Here is a 19,833-nt window from a genome sequence, read left to right as displayed (position 1 = left end):
TCCTACTTTGCGGTTTTTCACTAATCGCAGGGCTTCAGGGTGCGGATCCTCTGTGATAAACGAGGGACTACTGTTCTGTTATTTTAATGTCTCAATGTCTTGTCTAGTATGGATGTTTTGTGCCAATTGACTGTGAACTAAATTACCTCTTGGAGATAATAAAGATTCCTGAAGTTGAACTCAAACACAAATATCTTGTTTGGCTTGGTGATCCTCCATCACACACTGTTGTAACACCTGATTTAGCATCATGTTTCCACACAGTTTAACAAAATATTCTTTAATAAACTTCTGTTTTGACAGCAACAAACAAAGTTCGTCAAAGTTTCCTAAATTATCTAAATTCCAGCTGTACTTTGTAAATTGTTTAATCCCAATATGTACTTGCATCCTAAACAGTAAAATACTGTGACTCATGCAGCAAGCCATGCATGTTATTGTTCTTTATAATGTGACTCAAACAGCCTTTATTACATATTTGTTGCAGAAGACATCATTTTATATTTATTTGACGTATCATCAAACCCCTTCCTGAACCTACTAGTTGACTTTTGCATCTCCAGAAATGTCATATATTAAGAAGTTTTATGAAAAAATCCTAAAGTGGCTAGCTTTTTACCAAAAGGTGAAAGTAGGTAGCATAATAAATACACAGCTACCATTCTGCCACCGTTAGTCCATGCAGACATCCATCACCTCGACTGGATTATTCTGTGCAGGACTAAAGGATCCGAGCCACCAAGACTGAGCTGACCCTCTACAGGCTGCTAGTTTAGCTATAAATGGCTCCAATTTAATTAACACTCATCATTTTGGAGTGTGGCAGGAAACCCAAATGGGGGAATTTAGGAGCATGAAAACATGACGGTTCAAAATGTGAACATGAAAACATGGAAATCAAGATAATAGCATTTTTGTTGAAATTATAATGCCACTTTTATTTTACTGCTATAATACAGTTTTAAAATGCTTAGTGATGTTTTCTGAATAACTTACTCTTACACAGCACATCAATTTACTTTGTATACTTAGACACAAGGAAAATGTTTGTCCTTCAAGTCCTTTAAAACAAAAAGTCTGCATGACAAATATTCTGCATTTTAAGGCACTGACACAAAAATATAACCTCGTTAAAGTGATATAAAAAATGTAGAATATTCCATTCTTCTGGCTTAACCTCAGTCTTTTCATACTGTAGTGAAATATGACAAAAACGGTCAGAATTCCGTGGAATAAACGCAATAACTTGATGATGTGTTCATGTGACAATGCTGGAAAACCACAAATCAAAGATGAAAGCTACGTTTCCTCAGCAAAGCAGCATTAAAGCACTGATGCAGTCTGCTAGTTTGAACCAGGAAAACGCTGAAGAATTATGAAACTGCTAACGTTCTGAAATAAGCAGGAAGGATAGGCGCTCCAAAACACGACTCCTGACGTGTTTTAACAAATACACGTAACACTCATCATAAAAGAATGTTGACGATGACCCAACAATAGTAACATTCCTGGCAGAGTGAGAGAGAAACAATAAGGAGGAAGGTACTGCACAACTCAGCAGGGGTGTGTCAATATTTGTCTTAGTGCAATCAGCAAGACGCTGCTCATTTTCTAATCTGTTGATGGAGATCAGATATTCACAGGCTATCGACAGGCAGAGAGGGACTGCACCACATTATTAAAAAGTCAGAGCTGATTAGAAATCATTTCCTCATTAAACCCACTCCGACGCTCCCCGGAGGCTTGTTGCACTTGTGCTGATAAAACGTGATTCACGTCGAAGTAAAAAGGAAAGTTTCTGGATCAGTCGCTGCAGCATCACAGGAGCGCGGGTGGATTTAAAGTTGTCTAAAGATGGTCTATTCAACGACAAAGATGCTAAATATAAAAAAAAACTCAAATGGAGTGAAAAACATTGCTTTTTTTTGCAGCAATGCAGTGTGTCAGAGCAGAGATGCTGAAAAAAATACAAAAGAAACTTTAAACAGGGAAACAGGAGTGAGAATGCTGACTCAGCACACATGCAAAACAATGACACTTTATATTATTCAAATGCACACCTCTAATATTTCTTATCACAAAGAGGTAGTTTATACATTTGTGTAGTGAACGATACAAAATTGCAACTTCATGATTCTAATCTGTTTAAGGAAGCTTATATGTGAGGCTCATTTCATTACATTCAACTCTGAAGGTGATTGCAGAGGTTGTTATTTCCATCGCAGCACTCAGTCAAGTTGCTGGTTTGGGTTGATTGCACAGCGCCAGGGGGAAAAGTCTACACTTTTTTATGCATGGCAAACAATTCCATCGTGTGCAAGAGTGAGCTTGAGTGTGCAGGGGTGGATTCATAAGCAGTGTGTGTGCAACGCTATATCACCACGGCGCTGAGATCTGGTCACGCAAGCCTAAGCGGCCTTTGGGATGTAGGTCACTGAGCGAGAGGTGGATGAATGAGCGGCGAGGGAGGCGAGGAAAAGTTCTGATAACAGCCAATTACGCCAGAGAAAAGAATTGGGAAGACGCAAATGTGGGAGGAAGTGGAAAATTTCCAACTGAAAACAAGAAGCGGGACGGCTGTTTTTACTGGTAGCGTGTGCTCACATGCCACTTCTAACACAATGCTGACGTGTGTGTACCAACGTGTTTGTATCTGCATCCCAGAGGACGTTACTGGCCTCACCCTTCTCTCTAAGTACCTCAGCTAAATGCAGGTAGGAGCCTGCATGCTAACAACAAACCCAGCCGCAACACACACACACACAGATATACCAAAACTTTTCATGCCTATGCTCTTCCCGAGCCTCCTGAGCCACAACTCCCTCCAATTTGTTCACCATTATCCATCCATCATCTTTACTCGTCTCTTCCTTTTCAGGTTGCGGGGGTCACTGGTGCCCATATCCAGCAAAGTCATTGTGCAAGAGAAAGGGGACACCGTGGACAGGTCTCCAGTCCATCACAGGGACGCAGAGACAAACAAGACAAACAACCTTCCCCTCTCTCCCTCTCTCACCTAGGAACAATTTAGATATACCAATCAGCCTAACATGCATGTTTTTGATCTGTGGGAGGAAACTGGAGTACAGTAGTCCCTCGCTACTTTGCGGTTCGACTTTTGCAAACTTCCTTTGTTGCGGTTTTTCAACGTAAGATTGTACCTGACACACAATTGTCAACTTTAATATTACTCACGTGATTGGGACGGCACGGGATCAAAAGTTAACGTAAAAAAATACTTCTGACATGCGTCGCCATTTTGTAGTTTTCTTTCAATAAGCCGACATTGTAACACCAGTCAAAAGAACTACACTACCCAGAAGCCAACAGTGGTTCTGGCTGCTGCTTTCTGCTGAAATGGAGGGAAAATTTAGCAACATAAAATAAGAAGAAGTAACAGTTCAACTATAAAGCTCACAGAACTGGCAGGAAAGTTGCAAATAATCCTGAAGCTTTCTGAAGCTCAATTATCCACGTGCACATCAACCTGGACGGGGTGGTGGGCTTCATCGCTGCAGGGTAGGTCTGCAAAACCGGAACCGAGCTGCTGTTCTGCAGAGCTGGTGAGTACCCATATAAAATTATGCAGTACTGCCTGGTACATATACAGCGTATGTTGTTAAAATGATGTAGGTCTAAGAGTTTAGAACAATGCAAGAGTGTGGGAAGGGTTTATAAAGCCTTAAAATATAAATAAATACTAAAATAAATATAGTGTTTCTACTTTGCAGATTTTCACGTATCGCGGTGGTTAGGCCTGTCACGATAACAAATTTTGCTGAGCAATTAATTGTCCTAGAAATTATTGCGATAAACAATAATATTGCGATAACAGATACTGTAATATTGTTCGAAATTTGACAATAATTAGTAATTATTGTCAAATTTAAGAAGAAATGTTTTTATCTTCTTAATTTGTTTTGCATGTAGTACCTTTTTTACCACCAGGTGGCAGTATAAGACTGTTTGAACCAAAGGATGAATACTGAGGGAGCGAGCAGCGTGTCTCTAAGAAAAATGGGAGGGAGGCGCTTTGGAGCTTTGACAAGATGGAGTTTGTTTTTTTCTCTGAGGTCGGCCTGTTAGCTTAGCTCGTAGCTTAGCTTCTCAGCTTAGCTGCTTTTAGCGATCCAAAAATGCGATTTTGGATCGTTAAAACAGATTTTAAAGAAAAAAGAGAAAAGGTCAGTGAAGAGCACCAGAGTTGAGCCTATTGTCATCCAATGTCTTCAGTAGAAAGAGAAAGACACAAAGAAATGATAAAGCCGATAAATGAAAATTAGGTTGATAATTTTCATTTATCATGCAATTAATTGATTTATTGTTTATTGCGACAGGCCTAGCGGTGGTGTCTGGAACGTAACCCCCCGCCATAATCGAGGGACTGCTCTACCCCCACAAAAAATAAACATGCATGCACGGAGAGAACATACAAATTGCACACCGAAAGGCCCCTGGCTGGGATTAGATCCAGCAACCTTCTCACTGAGAGGCGGCAGCTCTACCAACTGCGCCACCGTGCCGCCCCCCCCATTAAGAATTATTGGTGAAATTACATCAGATTATCGGGGAACACATCACAAAATCAGAGTGATTACATTTTAGACTCCAACAGAGCTGCAGTTTATTAAGTCCTGACGAGTTACCGCATTAGCTGACAGTTTCTCTGAAGCTTGTAATTGATAATGTCATTTATTCACCATCTGAGCCTCACGGAGATCCTTCGGTAATTACGACCGAACTCGAGATTGTACACAAGTCAAGTGTGTGTGGTGAGACAGTGAGGAGTGAACATACGAGCCAAGCGCTCTATTTATAACAGTCGCTCCCTGCTGTAACGCACACACAGAAGCAGGCACACATTACGACGTGCTTTATCTGAAGGAGCATCAAAGTAAAATCTAAAAATAAACTGCGTTTAAAGTGGAGTAACACAAACTGCATGAGTGAGTGTGGTCCTGTACTGAACCATAACCAGTAACACACTGCACTGACAGCGTTAAGGTGCATGTTCACCAGCCGGTGCTTGCCTTCCCCTGGCACATGGTTGCCACATGCCATGCTGGCTTTCATGCAAGCGTGTGTCCTTTTGTCCCTGAGCTCCCCGTGCACCATCTCATGGAAATTTCCTTTAACCTTTTCCCTAATTTAAACCCCTTGAGATCGCTCCCTCTTTCTATCTCTCTCTCTCTCACACGCACGCACACAGTGCAACAAAAACTTTCTGTATCTCCGTCTCTTTGTCGGTGCAGTGCACTCAACAGTTGAGATAATTCAACAGCCACTCTGTCGAGGCTGTAACGGTTTAGGTGTCCAGCTCCTAAAACCAAGAACGAGAGGCGTTATGACGGGTATGATCACCGCTGCTTGCTCCTGCAGGAAATCTTCCCTGGGATTCACGAGAAAGGATGATTTGTTAAAAGAATAGAAGGAGCTGGAGAGCAAAGGCACCTTGTCCAGGAATCAGAAAAACATCCTATAATGTTGGATGGATATATTAAGAGTAGTAACGCAATACGAATACAGTTTACAACCTTTATATGGTTAGGGTTAACCTTTAAAGGTTTTGCTGATGATTCTTGCAAAAATGTGATATTAAAGCCGTTAAAGCCATTAAATTACATAAATTCAAACTACTTCTTTTTTTTTTTTTTTAATCAAAGCCATGTTCTTTTCCAAGGAGCTAAACAAACTGAGGCCTAAACGCTGTATTTCCAAAACAATGTTTTTTAATTGCAAACTGCACATGTTGAGATTATAATCTGTCTGTGAGGCACAACTCACACTAACTTACCTTATTATTTGCTAAATATGATTTTTTTTTTTTTTTTACAATTTCTTCCGCCTCATTGGTTGCCTACAAATGTACATTTTCTTTGTTTATTCAACCTCATTGAGTCGTGAGGACTCAATGGGAGCAGACGGTGTGGATTAAGTGCCTTGCTCAAGGGTCCAGAGTGGGGCAAATGAGGGTGGAGGCAGGTGTTTCGCCTTTTCCACCAACAATTCTGCACCAGCACTCCCATCATGGGATTAAGAAAATAATACACATTTTGAAAAGTGATTATTCTTGACCAGAGGTGAGCTTTATAACACACGCTGGTTCAAAATGTCTCGACTCTTGGTGGCTTCACGCACAGACAGCTTCTACAGCTGCAGCTTCCTGACTTATCACCGCCAACTCTACTTCTGTACCACCAATAAAACCACTCGTAGCACTGTGAGTAACTTCAGGTCTGCACACCTTCTAGCAAAGTAATGATAAATACAACAAAGTGTGCACTGCCGTTGCATCATCGCCCCTCCAGTACAGCAGACAAACTGTTTAGAGAAGCCGCAGGGTGGCATTACCCCAGCAAGCACCTTGTAATCCCTGAAGTTGTGGAGCACGAGTCATAATCACATACATTAATCCTGCAAGACCAGTGGATTATTGAGGGGAAAAGGCATGCTGGTGTATAAATTTTGGCTACGTGTGCATTTCTTATGCAGTTCTTACATCTTCCAGCATTAGAGGATAACCAGCGTCTTCTCATCTCGGACTTTGGACAGAGACATAACCCTTGGTGTGCTCTTTTTGCTTTAAAATAAGACATATCCCAGGTGGCTGGCCCATAATAAATCAGGCAGCAGAACAGGAGAGCTTTTATAAAATAGGGCAGCCAGCTAGCTCTTGCCAAACTACAAAGCCCTGAGCAGCAGGGCGAGATTGGATTCCCTCTCCTTCACCTCCTTCCCATCTCCCTCAGGTGTTGTGCAAATCTACAGTATGTGACACTCTGTGTGTGCAAAAAAAATGACAGCCTCACTTATGTTGACACCATCAATACAGCCAGCAGGGCAGTTGTGTTAAAATATAAATTTACAATAACGGTTTGATGAGGTCAAGTAGCATTTATACACACAAACTTCAACAAATCTGTTTAATAAAGAGACGCCTTAAATATGAGAGGAAATTAACATGAGTGATATATATATATATATATAAATATGGTGTTTTAAATCCATCCCACACTCTTACAATATTCTAAACAATGTTTCTAAACTCTAAACGCTCTGAAAAAGCACAGATTGTCATGATTTCCCTCACTGTCTCTGCTGCTCTCAGACACCTGCAAGCGTTCTTGGCCACACCCCTTTTTTCTGTTCTACAGGAGAACAGCTGTTCAGCTGCAGGAGGAAGCTTATCCTGCAGCGTGGGCTGCACACAGGTACAGGAGGTGCTAAATAAATTTCCCTCAACTTAATTTAAATATGTATTTGTCACTGACTACAATATTATTTTTCTTTTGTTTTTTTTATTTATTGCTTCTTATTGCCAAAACGTTGTAATTTAAAACGGCGATCATTTTGTGGCATGCCTTTGATTTAGTTTCCATGCAAAACCAAACAATTGCAAGAACATCGTCCAAGAATTCAAAAGCAAATTATGAAATGTCTACAGACTCTCCGCCTTCGCCCCAGCGTGGCACCGAGCAAGAACTCAAGAATGGATCTTTACGACACGAGGCCATTTCATTGATCATCTGAGGCAAAAACACAAACATTTTGTAAATACTATGGTGTCAACACAAAGTCATTCAAGCAACCTTTAACTATAAGTGCAACAAAAAAAGTTGCAGAACATTGATGGCTTCACAAAACCAACATTTACTTTTGGGTTCCTGGTAGGACCTCCTTCGTTCTTAAGTCTCCAAATGTTTCTTAAGGAAAATAAAACTGTCTGTAAATGTAAGGAAACTAGATGTTTTTAATTAGATTGTTCTTTTTCAGTTCAATGTCTCATGAACACGATACAGTCATAAGCTTGGTGGTCAAGAAATGGATTTGAGACAATAAAATCTGCAAAGAACAGTTTAATTTTCCAATTTCTAACATTGCAGATGCGATTAAATTCAATCATAAGTGACTGAAGATTCATTTATTTGTCTAATCAGTCATTTGTGAGTTAGAAACGAACTCCTCGAGGCTTTCATTCACAGAGAAAAGCTGCAAAATGATATATTCAGGGGGAATGACTTCAGTGACCTCAAAGATTATTCAATTATCCAAATAGTTGTAATTTAACTTAATGATAAATTAGGGCCCTTGCTACAAGGACATTTCTGAAGCTGCATTTTCTTTTTTTATTATTATTATTATTTCATTCCAGCCTCACACAGCAGCATATTCATTCAATTAGCTGATCTGACCAAATGCTGGACCTGCTCTCTTGCAGTGATTAAACCATAAATAACCAAATCCTCTGAGGTGCATTTGAATGTGCCATAAATTTAAAATAAATCACTTTAAAGAACGTTAAATGAAAGGGTGTGATGAGAGGAGATACATGTGAATCACAGCGTTGACTGAAAAAAGGCATAATCAGTATTTAAACAACTAATCGTAGCTTCGACTGAGAGAGGGAGAAGAGAAGAGCTGGAGGAGAAATTTACATCTTCACTTCTCGCTCTGGTTTGAGTCACAGCAGCAACAACCCGGAACACGGCGACAATCCGAATAGATTTTCATATAAATTAGGGCGGCAGTCGAGGAATACCTAATAAGAACCTCGCTTCCTGTTGTCTCCTTCGAGTGGCATTTTGACGCCACTCTTCGTCTTCGTTCTCGTTACCCCCCACTACCATACACACAGTCATCGTGTGCGTTGGACACTTTGCTCGGTTGAGTGCCTCCTCACCTCAGGGCATGACAAAGCGTTTGAAAATCCTGCTGCGTGGAAGCAAGATGGGACGCAAACTGAATTTAGAGATTCTACAACAGTTCCCAGTTTTACGCCGGCGGTGTGAATTGTGACGCTCCGTCTTCCCGTTAGCCGTAAAGCGTTTATTCAATGGGAATCACATCAGTGCTTGAACTGTCGTATCAAATAAGATGCCACACTGTGACAAATAAATCTAAATCGTAGATTAAAGTCAACCATTATGTGTGAGGTAGAGAGCGAGATGTAAAATAAAAATTAAAGGTTATTAAAAAGCAAAACTGCAAGAGAAGCAGAAACCAGGTTCACACCAGTTTCTGTGCCTTGCCCTCAACCATGCAGGGCAGGAGTGTCCAGACTTTTTCAGCATGGAGCTACTTTTAACATGACCAAGTCAAAGTGATCTACCTGCTATAAGACCCTGTTTACACGAGAACAACCTCTGGAAACTTGCGTTTTTTTTTCAATGTTTATTGGGAGTAATAAACAAAAAATCAGTCGGTTTACAAGAAAATGCTGTAGTTTCAACACCAGTTGGGTTGCCAGAATTGTAAATCCCATTGGAAAAAAACAGAATCACATTAGATAAAACTGAATTACATTCGAAAATCATAATGTCTGTTTCTTTCAAATGTAATTCCATCCATCCATTATCTTTACCCGCTTATTCCATTCTGGGTCACGGGGGTCGCCGGTGCCCATGTCCAGCAATCACTGTGCGAGGGTCGGGGGACACCCTGGACGGGTCACAAGTCCATCACAGGGCCAGATAGAGACAAATGAGACAAACCACCATTCACTCTCACTCACACCTAGGGACAATTTAGAGTTACCAATCAGACTAACATGCATGTTTTTGGTCTGTGGGAGGAAACCGGAGCACCCGGAGAAAACCCATGCATGCATGGAGAGAACATGCAAACTCCACCCAAAAAGGCCCCTGGACCAGGATTTGGACCAGGGTCCTGTTCGCGGAGAGGCAGCAGCTCTACCAGTTGCGCCACCCAAATGTAATTTCGTTTTTTCTAAAGTAATTCTGTTTTTTTTTTCAAATGTAATTCTGTCTTTTCTAATGTGATTCCGTTTTTTTGTAATGTGATTCTGTTTTTTCAAATGTGATTCCGGCCACTTCCGCTTGGGCTTAATATAATTCTGTTTTTTCTAAAGTAATTCTGTTTTTTTTTTTTCTAATGTAATTCTGTTTTTCTAAAGTAATTTTTTTTGTCTAATGTAATTCCGTTTTTTCTAATGTAATTCCATTTTTTTCAAATGTGATTCCGTTTTTTTCAAATGTGATTCTGTTTTTTTTCAAATGTGATTCTGTTTTTTTCAAATGTGATTCTGTTTTTTTCAAATGTGATTCCAGCCACTTCCCCTTTGGCTTAATGTAATTCATTTTTTTCTAAAATAATTATGTTTTGTTTTTTTTCTAAAGTAAATCTGTTTTTTCAAATGTAATTCAGTTTTTTCCAAATGTTGTCCCTTTACACCTCAGGGCCACCGTATAATACCTCTGAGATCGACCGGTAGATGGAGATCAACGTATAGGTCACCCCTGACGTAGGGTCTATAAGGGTTTGCTGGTCCTGTTGATCCCTGTTTGAAAACTGGGCTAAAGGTGAGTATTGCCCAAGAGTCTAACTGTGCTCTGTTGAAAAAAGATGCAGTTGATCATAACTGATAAATAAACCATTTTAATGTTCCATAAATGTGAGCAAAGACTTAATGAGTGTGGTGCTTAAGCAATAATCGGATCACCCCTCTGTGTCTACAGGTCCTGATGAAATCATCTCTGCCATGTTTTAATCAGCAGAAAGATTTGTTGCATCGAGCCGATACCCAGTGACATTAAGAGAAGATGTAGCTACATATTACCAGGAGCCAAACTTATTCAGGCAACGCAAACAGCTGTACCCCTACGCCTAGACTTTGATTTCTACATTCTGCATTTGAGAGCGAGCGCTGGGACACTGCGAGCCCCGAGTGTGAGAAAATGAACTGAATAACATAAAGTGAAACCCACACAGAGGAGCCAAACATAGAATTAAAGCTTTAGAGGAGAAATTAGTCACAACGCACAAGCTAGAGCCCCACAGAAAAATAGGTCACAGACAAGTCAGCATCTTCATACACGTCTAACCATTTCGGCCCAGTTGGAAATATAATAATTTAACAAACGGAACAAACACAGCTGTGGTCATTCTGAAATGGTGCCGTGACTGCTTTTAATCCAACGGAGCAGCTTCGACGGCTGCGATAAGAATCTCGGTTGTGTTAATCAGACAGTCAGGTGGTGTCTTAAAGGTAAGTCATTAAACAGTTTGGTTAATGCATTGCTGAAAAGAAAATTATTAATGAACACGACATTTTTAATCAGCGATCCGTAAAATCCGTGATCGGTCCGACTCTACCAATTTAACAGTTGAAACGTTGCCGATGTACGCAAAACTTCAGACGATTTGGTGCTGGAATAAAGTCCATAAAAGGCTGCGGCAGCAACGTTTTGACCGATAATCCCTTTATCAATAACAGGAAATGATGAATATTGAACGACGAAGTCAATTTTTGTTGAATGGTTTGTCAAAGAAAAGCGTTGGGTGAATTATTGCCTCAGTTCTGGGTGTTGAAATCATGACTGCCGTTCAGCGAGCACTGTGCAGTCTAATGTGAGCGTGCGTGCACGAGCGTCAGTCATGATGCCAAGAAAAGTCAGAGTGAGCAGCTGATGAACCGCAGGGTAATTAATTATTGAGTGCCCCCCGCTCACCTGCCTCTGCTAACACGTTAGCTAGCAACAGAAGCACGTGACACGCTGAAAGACGAGCGCACACACACAGTTTACGAGCCTCGCCTACTGACACAGCAACAGGCCGTGCGCGTCTCTGCCGGATGTCTGATGAACCTCGGAGGGATTTGAGAGGAAGCAACCATATTCCCAAAACACACACTGACAACCGCAAAGAAGTCTCACACACACACACACGCAACCACAAAAACACGGTTTACATAATGTCATTTTTTTAGATAATGAACTGCACAGGGCGGCACGGTGGCTCAGTTGGTAGAGCTGCTGCCTCTCGGCGAGAAGGTTGTCGGCTCAAATTCCCGGCATGGGATATTTCTGGGTGGAGTTTGCATGTTCTCTCTGTGCATGTGTGGGTTTTCTCTGGCTACTCCGGTTCACATAGCAAAAACATGCATGTTAGGCTGATTGGTAATTCTAAATAGGTGTGAGTGAGAGAGTGGATGGTGGTTTGTCTCTACGTGTCCCTGTGATGGACTGGAGACCTGTCCAGGGTGTCCCCCCCCTGCCTCTCGCACAGTGATAGCTGGACATGGCTGAACACATTGCACTGCAGCACTGCACATCACGACTCGCACAGACGAGGAGAAACGGAGAAACAGAACGGACGACTGATGAAAGGCAGGCCGACGGACACAAATCCACCAAACAGACACGACTGCAAACCTCAAGCAGTGAGCAGAGGAGGTAAGAGTCCGAGGGAGGGCGTCTGTCTGTCAACGCAAATCCCAGTCACTGCCAATAACACCTGCACCCATCAGTCCTGGGAGGATCTCTAAAGCCTTGATATATATACACTCCTGTCTGTCTGCTCACCTACTTGGCTGTCTGGAGCCTAAACTCATCTCAGTTGCAAATCTGTTTAAATGGTATTTATTGGCCTACTTGAAGAAAGGCTAAAAAGATTACAAATCATATAAATGAACAGTTAAACGGATAAATCAGAAATAAAAATGGTTTCGTTTAAATGAAAATCATGGAGAAATGATCATTTTAACACTTCAGGTTTGGGTGAATAAAACCATCTATCCCTGCAGATCCATCCTTCTAGACTAAGTGCAGATATCTGCCATAATGTGTTTAGTAGGGGACTGTGCGACTTCCTATCTGAAATGGGATAGCATCACCTGATAGCCGGGGATGAGAGCTGAAAGGAGCAAATTCACGTCCGCTGAGGCATCGTGGTTACAGTACCAAAGTTGCTGACTGAAACATTCAAGGCGACGCCGCAGCACCAAAATGACAAAAACCTTTATCAATCTGTGCCATAAAGATGGTGATGGCTTAAGGATAGACAAAGAATAAAAAACAGTGTAACTTTGTGGGAAATTGTTGAGCTACGGTCTATGAACATCGACTGCTCGGGCTGAGCGTCCTTGTTACTGTAGACCTTAAAATCAACAAGGTTTAAATTAAATCGTAATGAAATAAATAAGCAAAATAGAGTTTTAAGAATCAACCTTAGATGTAAAAACAAAAGTGTCTTTTCTTCTCTGCCATTAGGACATTTTGTGGATACCAACCCATCTTTGTGGGAAGAACATGTTCTCCAGTGAAATTTAAGGTCCCGTTAGTGCAACTATTTGTACTTATCTTGTTGAAAAATGATTTGACCCTAAAAAAGTGCACTTCTAAGCACATGCTGCCAGTGGCCAAAGTTAATGACTGATGTCTGCCACATTTTAAACGGAAACGTTTTTGAATTCACCTTCCCTCACTGGAAAACTCTCTGTTTGCATGTGACTTTCTTTGTATTGGAACAAAGTTGGCGTGGCTAATGTTTTACCAGCGTGCGTCCCGTGGTCGGTTGTGTCCTGCCAAAGCAGGACGTGGATACTGACGTTAAGTCGGACTGATCTTCCAAGAGTCAATCCCCTGAGCGGACCGAGCGCGACCCTGGACGCCCAGTCAATGATTACCACAGAGACGTTTGGGAGGCCATCTGCAATCTGAAACGAGCTCTCGTTGGGTTCAGCCATGTGGCAGGAAACCGGAGAGTTTTTCATCGCATAGTATGAGCTTTGTGTTTAGAATTCAAGCGCAGCGCAGGATGGCGACTTAATGAACAAGACATTATTATACTGAGGAAGGCCTTTTTTTTTTTTTTTTAGAAATACCAACTCCAAACCCAATGATCAAAACAGGTTATTAAGTTTTCAGCTTTGTGCTTAGATAATGGCAGATCATTTGTTTACTAAAATTAGTGTGGATTCTTAATTATTCAGGACATTATGAGTTTTTTTTATTTAGACTTTTCTTAAATGGGAAATGGACCGTACTTATTTAACACCTTTCTATCTAATAAAGCTACTCAAAGCACAACCTGTGCTCTCATTTACCTCCACACACACATTCATAGCGCTCTACATCTCTACAAAGATAAACCAGAGCTTTAGATCACATTCACACACCAGTGGGACACACATCAGAGGCAAAGAGGGGTTCAGTGTCTTGCCCACGGACACTTCAACATGTGACTGCTAATGGAATCGAACACCCAACTCTCCCATTGGAGGACGATCGCTCTAACCACTCAGCCACAGCTGCCCCAAGACAAAAACACGCTTCCTTAACTGCTTTTTGAAAACACTTTATTTAAGTTTAAGCTTGAAAACTGCAATGCATTGCTCTATCATTCCAAATTGAATTGACATGAAATCGATTTTATTCCCCTCCCTCCTGAGGCTCATCAGTCTTTGTTTGTCTGGTCCACATGGATAAAGGTCCAAAATGGAGTGAAACTGCAGGGATTCAAGTTAAACCTGCATTGTTGATGTACAGCTAAACCTTGCAAGAACAATTCCTGTTTAATGTTGATCTTTTTTTGTTTTGAACCAGTTTGACATGACTGTCGACGAGGAAGAGGGCCGGCACCACAGGAGGGGGCGTGCCAAAGACACCATCTTAGCACCAACATAACTGGTTTGTTCCACTTTGGAATAAGCTGTTTGGGGGAAGAATCAGTTTTGTGTTGTGTGTTTCCTTGACTGATGAAGCTTTCAGGATGGAAGGTGAAACGTTTCAGCACAAAAAGAAACTGTCCAGATGACCTGACTGAAAATTGTTGGAATGTTAATCTTTCTTGTTATTCCACACCACTTTCAATTGATCAATCTTCTCTGTCCAAAATCTAAACGTTGATGTCTTCTAGCGTCCTCGAGTTTAAAGCTGTTCAGTTTGAACCAAGAAAGTTCCTCAGATGAGAATCTAAAACTTAAATGTCAAAACGCAAGAAAGGAAATTATTAGTGACCAAGGCTTGTGACCCCAACAAGTTTATAAATAAACTTTGCTAATAACCATATTTAACAAAAGCATAACACCAACTAAGGAAGCACAATTTTATCAGCATGGTATAGGTATCAGCCGATATTAGCGAAAAAGTTAAATATTGGACATCGGCCATTCTATCAAAATAACTCACCAATATGAAAGGTGCTTTATATATATACATATATATTTTATATATATAAATATATGAATATATATATATATATATGAGGTGCTGTTTTTGTATGACAACCCAGTGACAAGGATGCTTGAAGCGCCAGTACAACGTTATGACACCACGTGCTCTGTTGAGTTTAGATTTGTGAAAATTTACAAATTTGCACTTTTCCCAAGTGTTGTCATTGTGTTAGAGAGAGTAAATCCATCCATCCATTATCTTTTATCCACTTCTTCCTTTTGGGGTCGCGGGGATGTCCAGCCATCACTGTGCGAGAGGCGGGGTACACCCTGGACAGGTCTCCAGTCCATCACAGGGACACATAGAGACAAATGAGACAAACAACCATTCACTCGGTCACTCACACCTAGAGACAATTTAGAGTTACCGATCAGTCTAACATGCATGTTTTTGGGCTGTGGGAGGAAACCGGAGTACACGGAGAAAACATGCACAAAGATAACATGCAAACTCCACCCAGAAAGGCCCCCTGACCAGTATTTGAATCAGGGTAACCTGCTCGCTGAGAGGAAGTAGCTCTACCATTTGTGCCACTGTGCTGCCTAGAGAGAGTAAATGTCAGGAATAAATTTAACATTAAACATAATCCAAGTTGAAGAATTACATCATTTTCAGCCCCTTTTTGGCATCTGCATTTGGTAGCAGGTCAAATTGACAAAGACTATGCAGAATAATGTAGTATTTTAATTCCACAGCAGAGAAAGCTGTGTAGTCTCTGTAAGTGGGTATAGGGGAAAAAAATCAGTATTGGTTATCGGCCAAATAAGTTTTATCATATCAGCATATTGGCATATCGGATATCGGCCAAAAATCCAATATTGTCACCGTTCAGAAAAAGTGATAATGTTCTTCAAGAATTATTTTAACTGTTGTAATTATTCTTTGATTTCAGACGGTTTAGACCAGGGGTGTCAAGCTCACTTACAAAAGGGTGCCAAAATTAAAACCTGTGTCAAACTAAGGGCCAATTTCAGAATCTACATTAACTCAAATCGGATATCCAACATATTGTATTGGTCACAGGTTCCTCAACAAGAGTTTGATTGGTCTCATTTGATGTTCTCTGTTGTGCTTTCAACATCATAATCAAAGATTACTGAAAAAATTCAAAGGATAAAAGTATTTTACGTTTCACATATCATCTTAAGGGCCAGATAAGAGGTCTACAAGGGCCACATTTGGCCCCCGGGCCTTCAGTTTGACACATATGGTTTAGACCATATTTGTAAAGTCGTGACTTTTCCGTCGTGTTGGTAAAATGTTTTGATTCATCAAAACCTATTCAGAAACGGCATTTTACTTCTAAAAACACTGTAAAACAATTGCCTATAAGGGAATTTGAATGTGAAATTAGAAACTTTGTGCATTTTTCTTTTTCAATCAACCTTTTCCGAGACACAACTGTAAAAGAACTCCAGGTACGACTCTGCAGACGCGTCTTTCTTCACAACTCGCACGGGAAACTTGGTAAAATCTCAGCCGTATAAAGTTTGCAGCACCAAAAAATGTTTTACTTTCAGCTCAATTACATATCTGATCCGCAAAGACCTTTGAACTTTGACCTACATTTGTAAAGCACAAACAGAAAGAGCAGACGAGCTGTTGCACAAATAATTTCAAAACGGCATGATAACGATCTTTTAGGACTTATCCAAACATCTTGACTATAATTGTGAAATCACTGTTTCTTAACTTCAGCGAACGGGATTTGTGTAAAAAAAAAAAAAAAACACTAATGATGTCAAAAACATCTTTTTTAAGCACAATGCAGCATCTGCATCGCAGCAAGCCTTTGCACGAACTTGTTGAGGACACGGTGAAGAATATTACACAATAAAAAATGTTTCAAACGCCGACGTTACAATCCCTCCGGGAAACTATTACTTCCACCCGCAGGCAATTCCTGATCGGGGTGAGACACTAACCTACTGAACAGCAACAATATAGGCAGCGGTTGAGGAAAAAACAAACAAAGATTTGTTCAATTTTTTTTTTATATATATATTGCGGAAAATTAACAAAAATCAGACATTCGTTCAGGATAAAAATACAAAACGCAGGCGGTTCTGTGTCCAAGTAGGTCAAGACATGTGAGAAACTGACAAGAAATAAAACCTGCAGTGAGCTTGTTGGCTGCGAGTGAACTAAAGACGTGTGAAAGGAAGAGCAGAGGAAAAAGTCACATGTTGGAAGTGGGGGGGGGGGGGGAGAAGGAGGGACTGCCCATCCTTCCTTTATGTCACAGTAACACCTCCCTCCACTACAAACTCACATGACTGCAGCAGGCCAGTTCTGTAACGCCAGTCACGAGGATAGAGTACTACAAAAACCAGCCGGCAGGGGCGAGTGTCTCACACACACGCACACACACGCCTGCTCTAATAACCATGTGTAAATATTAACATGTTACTGTGGCGGTTGTAGAATTGATAATCCTATCAGACTACACACCATGAAGGAGTTTCAGTCTGATCCGGTGCACAGTTTGATCCTGTCGCACTTTACCCTTTCCCTTCCACACCAGCAGCAGCAGCAGCAGCAGGTCTGAGAGCTGCACGCTTCTACCGCATTGACATTCTGGACCCACCTGGATCCACGCGGCGCGGCTTGACGTTGTTTTATGGTCACATTTTGCCTAATGGAAGTACGTTCTAGACACCTTGAGGATTATTTTCCTCTCCTGTTGGTTTGACTAATGCTCGCCTGCAAAGGATTGTACAACCGCATCTATTTTTGTACTGAGTGCGAACACATTTTAGACTTATAAAGGGGTGAAGTGGAGTCTACATGGAACATAGTGTTGCCAAACTGTAATATAAAGCCATTTTATAAGGCATAGGTAATAAACTCCAGCAGGAATAGAGGTATATTATCGCTGAGTGATGTGCTGCATTATAACCAGCCATAAAAATAAGGTTTTGGGGTGTTTTATTCCACAAAACGGGCTCTTATTTCCTGCTCGCATCGATCTGTCAGACTGCTTGTGCGTTCGGCAGCGGCACGTCACTGCTGCAGCTTATAAATAGCCCACAGGCTCACTGCATCCCACCGCACACACACACCGATCCAACCTGCTCGAGCTGCCAATCAGCCGTGACAGATCGCATCCACCACCATCAGCACCACCTCCCACACGAAACGGAGCGTCATCACATCCTGCCGTAACCCCGCAGTCCGTGCAAAAACAACCACAAAGACACAATTATGACACGCGGTGATGCGGCTGCTCTATTCCAATGATAGAATGCCCCCCCCCCCAATCCCCACTGGAGGGGCTTTATGTGCACAGACAGTTTAGGTTCAGAGCAGGGATGTGAAGATTAACCTATCGATTCGCAGACCGTGTCGGTAGAACAGTGGTGCGCTGATGCGTATTTGGGATTAAATCCAGACGCATCGGTTCCTGAATACAATTAAACGTGTTTAATGATTCAAAATCGGCAGCAGGTTTGTTTCAACATGCACACATTCAGTGCAAAACGACAAAAGTTAGTGTGTACAGTCACAGCTTTTCATAGCTGTATTGGCTGCTCTTCGTTGACACCTATGGGCGGGGAGGAGAACTGCAGCAGCACCAGCGTTAACAGCAACAAACACTGAAAAATGTGCTTCAAGCAATATGACTCAACCAACTAGTGCTTTATTATTTATAATGCAGAAAATGTTGCTGACCACTGCCGAGTTTCTGAAGGACATAAACATCTGCTGCTGGCAGCTTTATTAATGTTGCGCTAATCCCAAATTAAAGATTAATCTCATTGTATCAGCGTTTGTGTTCATGGGTCGGATTGTTGGCACGTGGCCCATGACTGCAGGAACTATTACAAAAATGCAAAAACAACTTTCTCAGCTGCCGCCTCCCCTCCATTTCCACACTGCCTCGTGGAAGACAATATCATGAGTGGACCTTCAGTGAGTCGTGGAGTGGGTGCTGGTCAACTTCTGGACCGCCTGTACTGAAACAAAACTGCATCCAGAGAAGAGGGCAGCTGAAAAAAGGGAATATCAAAATAAAGAAGTGCGTCCGGGAGACGAGCAAACTAAATGTCACATGAACGCGTGCGTGTCGCTCGGCTCCGAGCACTCCTGCTTCAGTTTCAGGATGTCAGAAGAACCCTCACGCGTGAACAGGCGCACCACGTGCTCGAGTCCCTGAAATTAAAACTTCCCTGAAGAATGCGTGTAAAGTTTCCACAGCGCCCCTCGGAATACCAAATGATCGTGCGCGTGCTGCGGCGCTCGCAGCCCCGACACATTTCTGCGTTTTCAGCCTTAAAACTCATTCATCCCGTGGCTGATGACATTTCCTTAAAAGACACGTGAAAGCCAGACATCAAGTCATAGTGGATCAACCCCTCGCCACGCACACGCACGCACGCACACACATGCGTGCAGACCCAAGACAGCCTGTTCGAGCGGTGCCGGCGAGATGCTGCTGAGAAGCCGAGAAAGGCTCGCGTGAAGCGGGCAGAGCGCGCGCGTCCAGCCGCGACGTGCAGCGGCCCGGCCCCGTGCGCAAAGGCTGGAGTCCAGCGCGTGCTCTGCGGGCCGGCTCTTACCTGGCTGCAGGAGTTCTCTGTCAGGTAACTGAAGACGAAAGACGAGAGTTCCTCATCTAATAGTGGAGCGCAGTCCGCCATCTTCCAGTGAATGAGGAGCCGTGGAGTCAGAGAGGAGAGTATAGAAGGAGGAGGAGGAGGAGGAGTGAAGGGAGGCCGCCTGTAGGGGGCGCATCTATTTACTCCCCAAGACACGCACATACAAGACCTGCGGCTGTTTACAGCCGGCTCAGGACCACCAGGGGGTCAAAGTGTGGAGTCCCGCAGCTCAATGAGAATTGAACCAGAGCCCTATAAAGAGA

General features: G+C 42.1%; 1 protein-coding gene across 1 annotated transcript in view; it reads right to left on the bottom strand.

The window, feature by feature from the left end:
* Positions 1-19,637, bottom strand: part of ppargc1b (peroxisome proliferator-activated receptor gamma, coactivator 1 beta) — a 119,015-nt gene extending 99,378 nt beyond the window's left edge. The window contains exon 1 of the mRNA XM_037675167.1: positions 19,532-19,637. Within this exon, the coding sequence (XP_037531095.1) occupies positions 19,532-19,612 (81 nt within the window). The 5' untranslated portion in view covers positions 19,613-19,637. The remainder of the gene's footprint in view (positions 1-19,531) is intronic.
* Between the last annotated feature and the right edge of the window lie 196 nt (positions 19,638-19,833).

This window comes from Nematolebias whitei, chromosome 4 (assembly GCF_014905685.2).
Source record: "Nematolebias whitei isolate Nwh7 chromosome 4, NemWhi1, whole genome shotgun sequence".
NCBI classification, from domain to species: domain Eukaryota; kingdom Metazoa; phylum Chordata; class Actinopteri; order Cyprinodontiformes; family Rivulidae; genus Nematolebias; species Nematolebias whitei.
The sequence above is the reverse complement of the archived record's forward strand: the minus strand, read 5'-3'. Positions and strand labels throughout refer to the sequence as shown.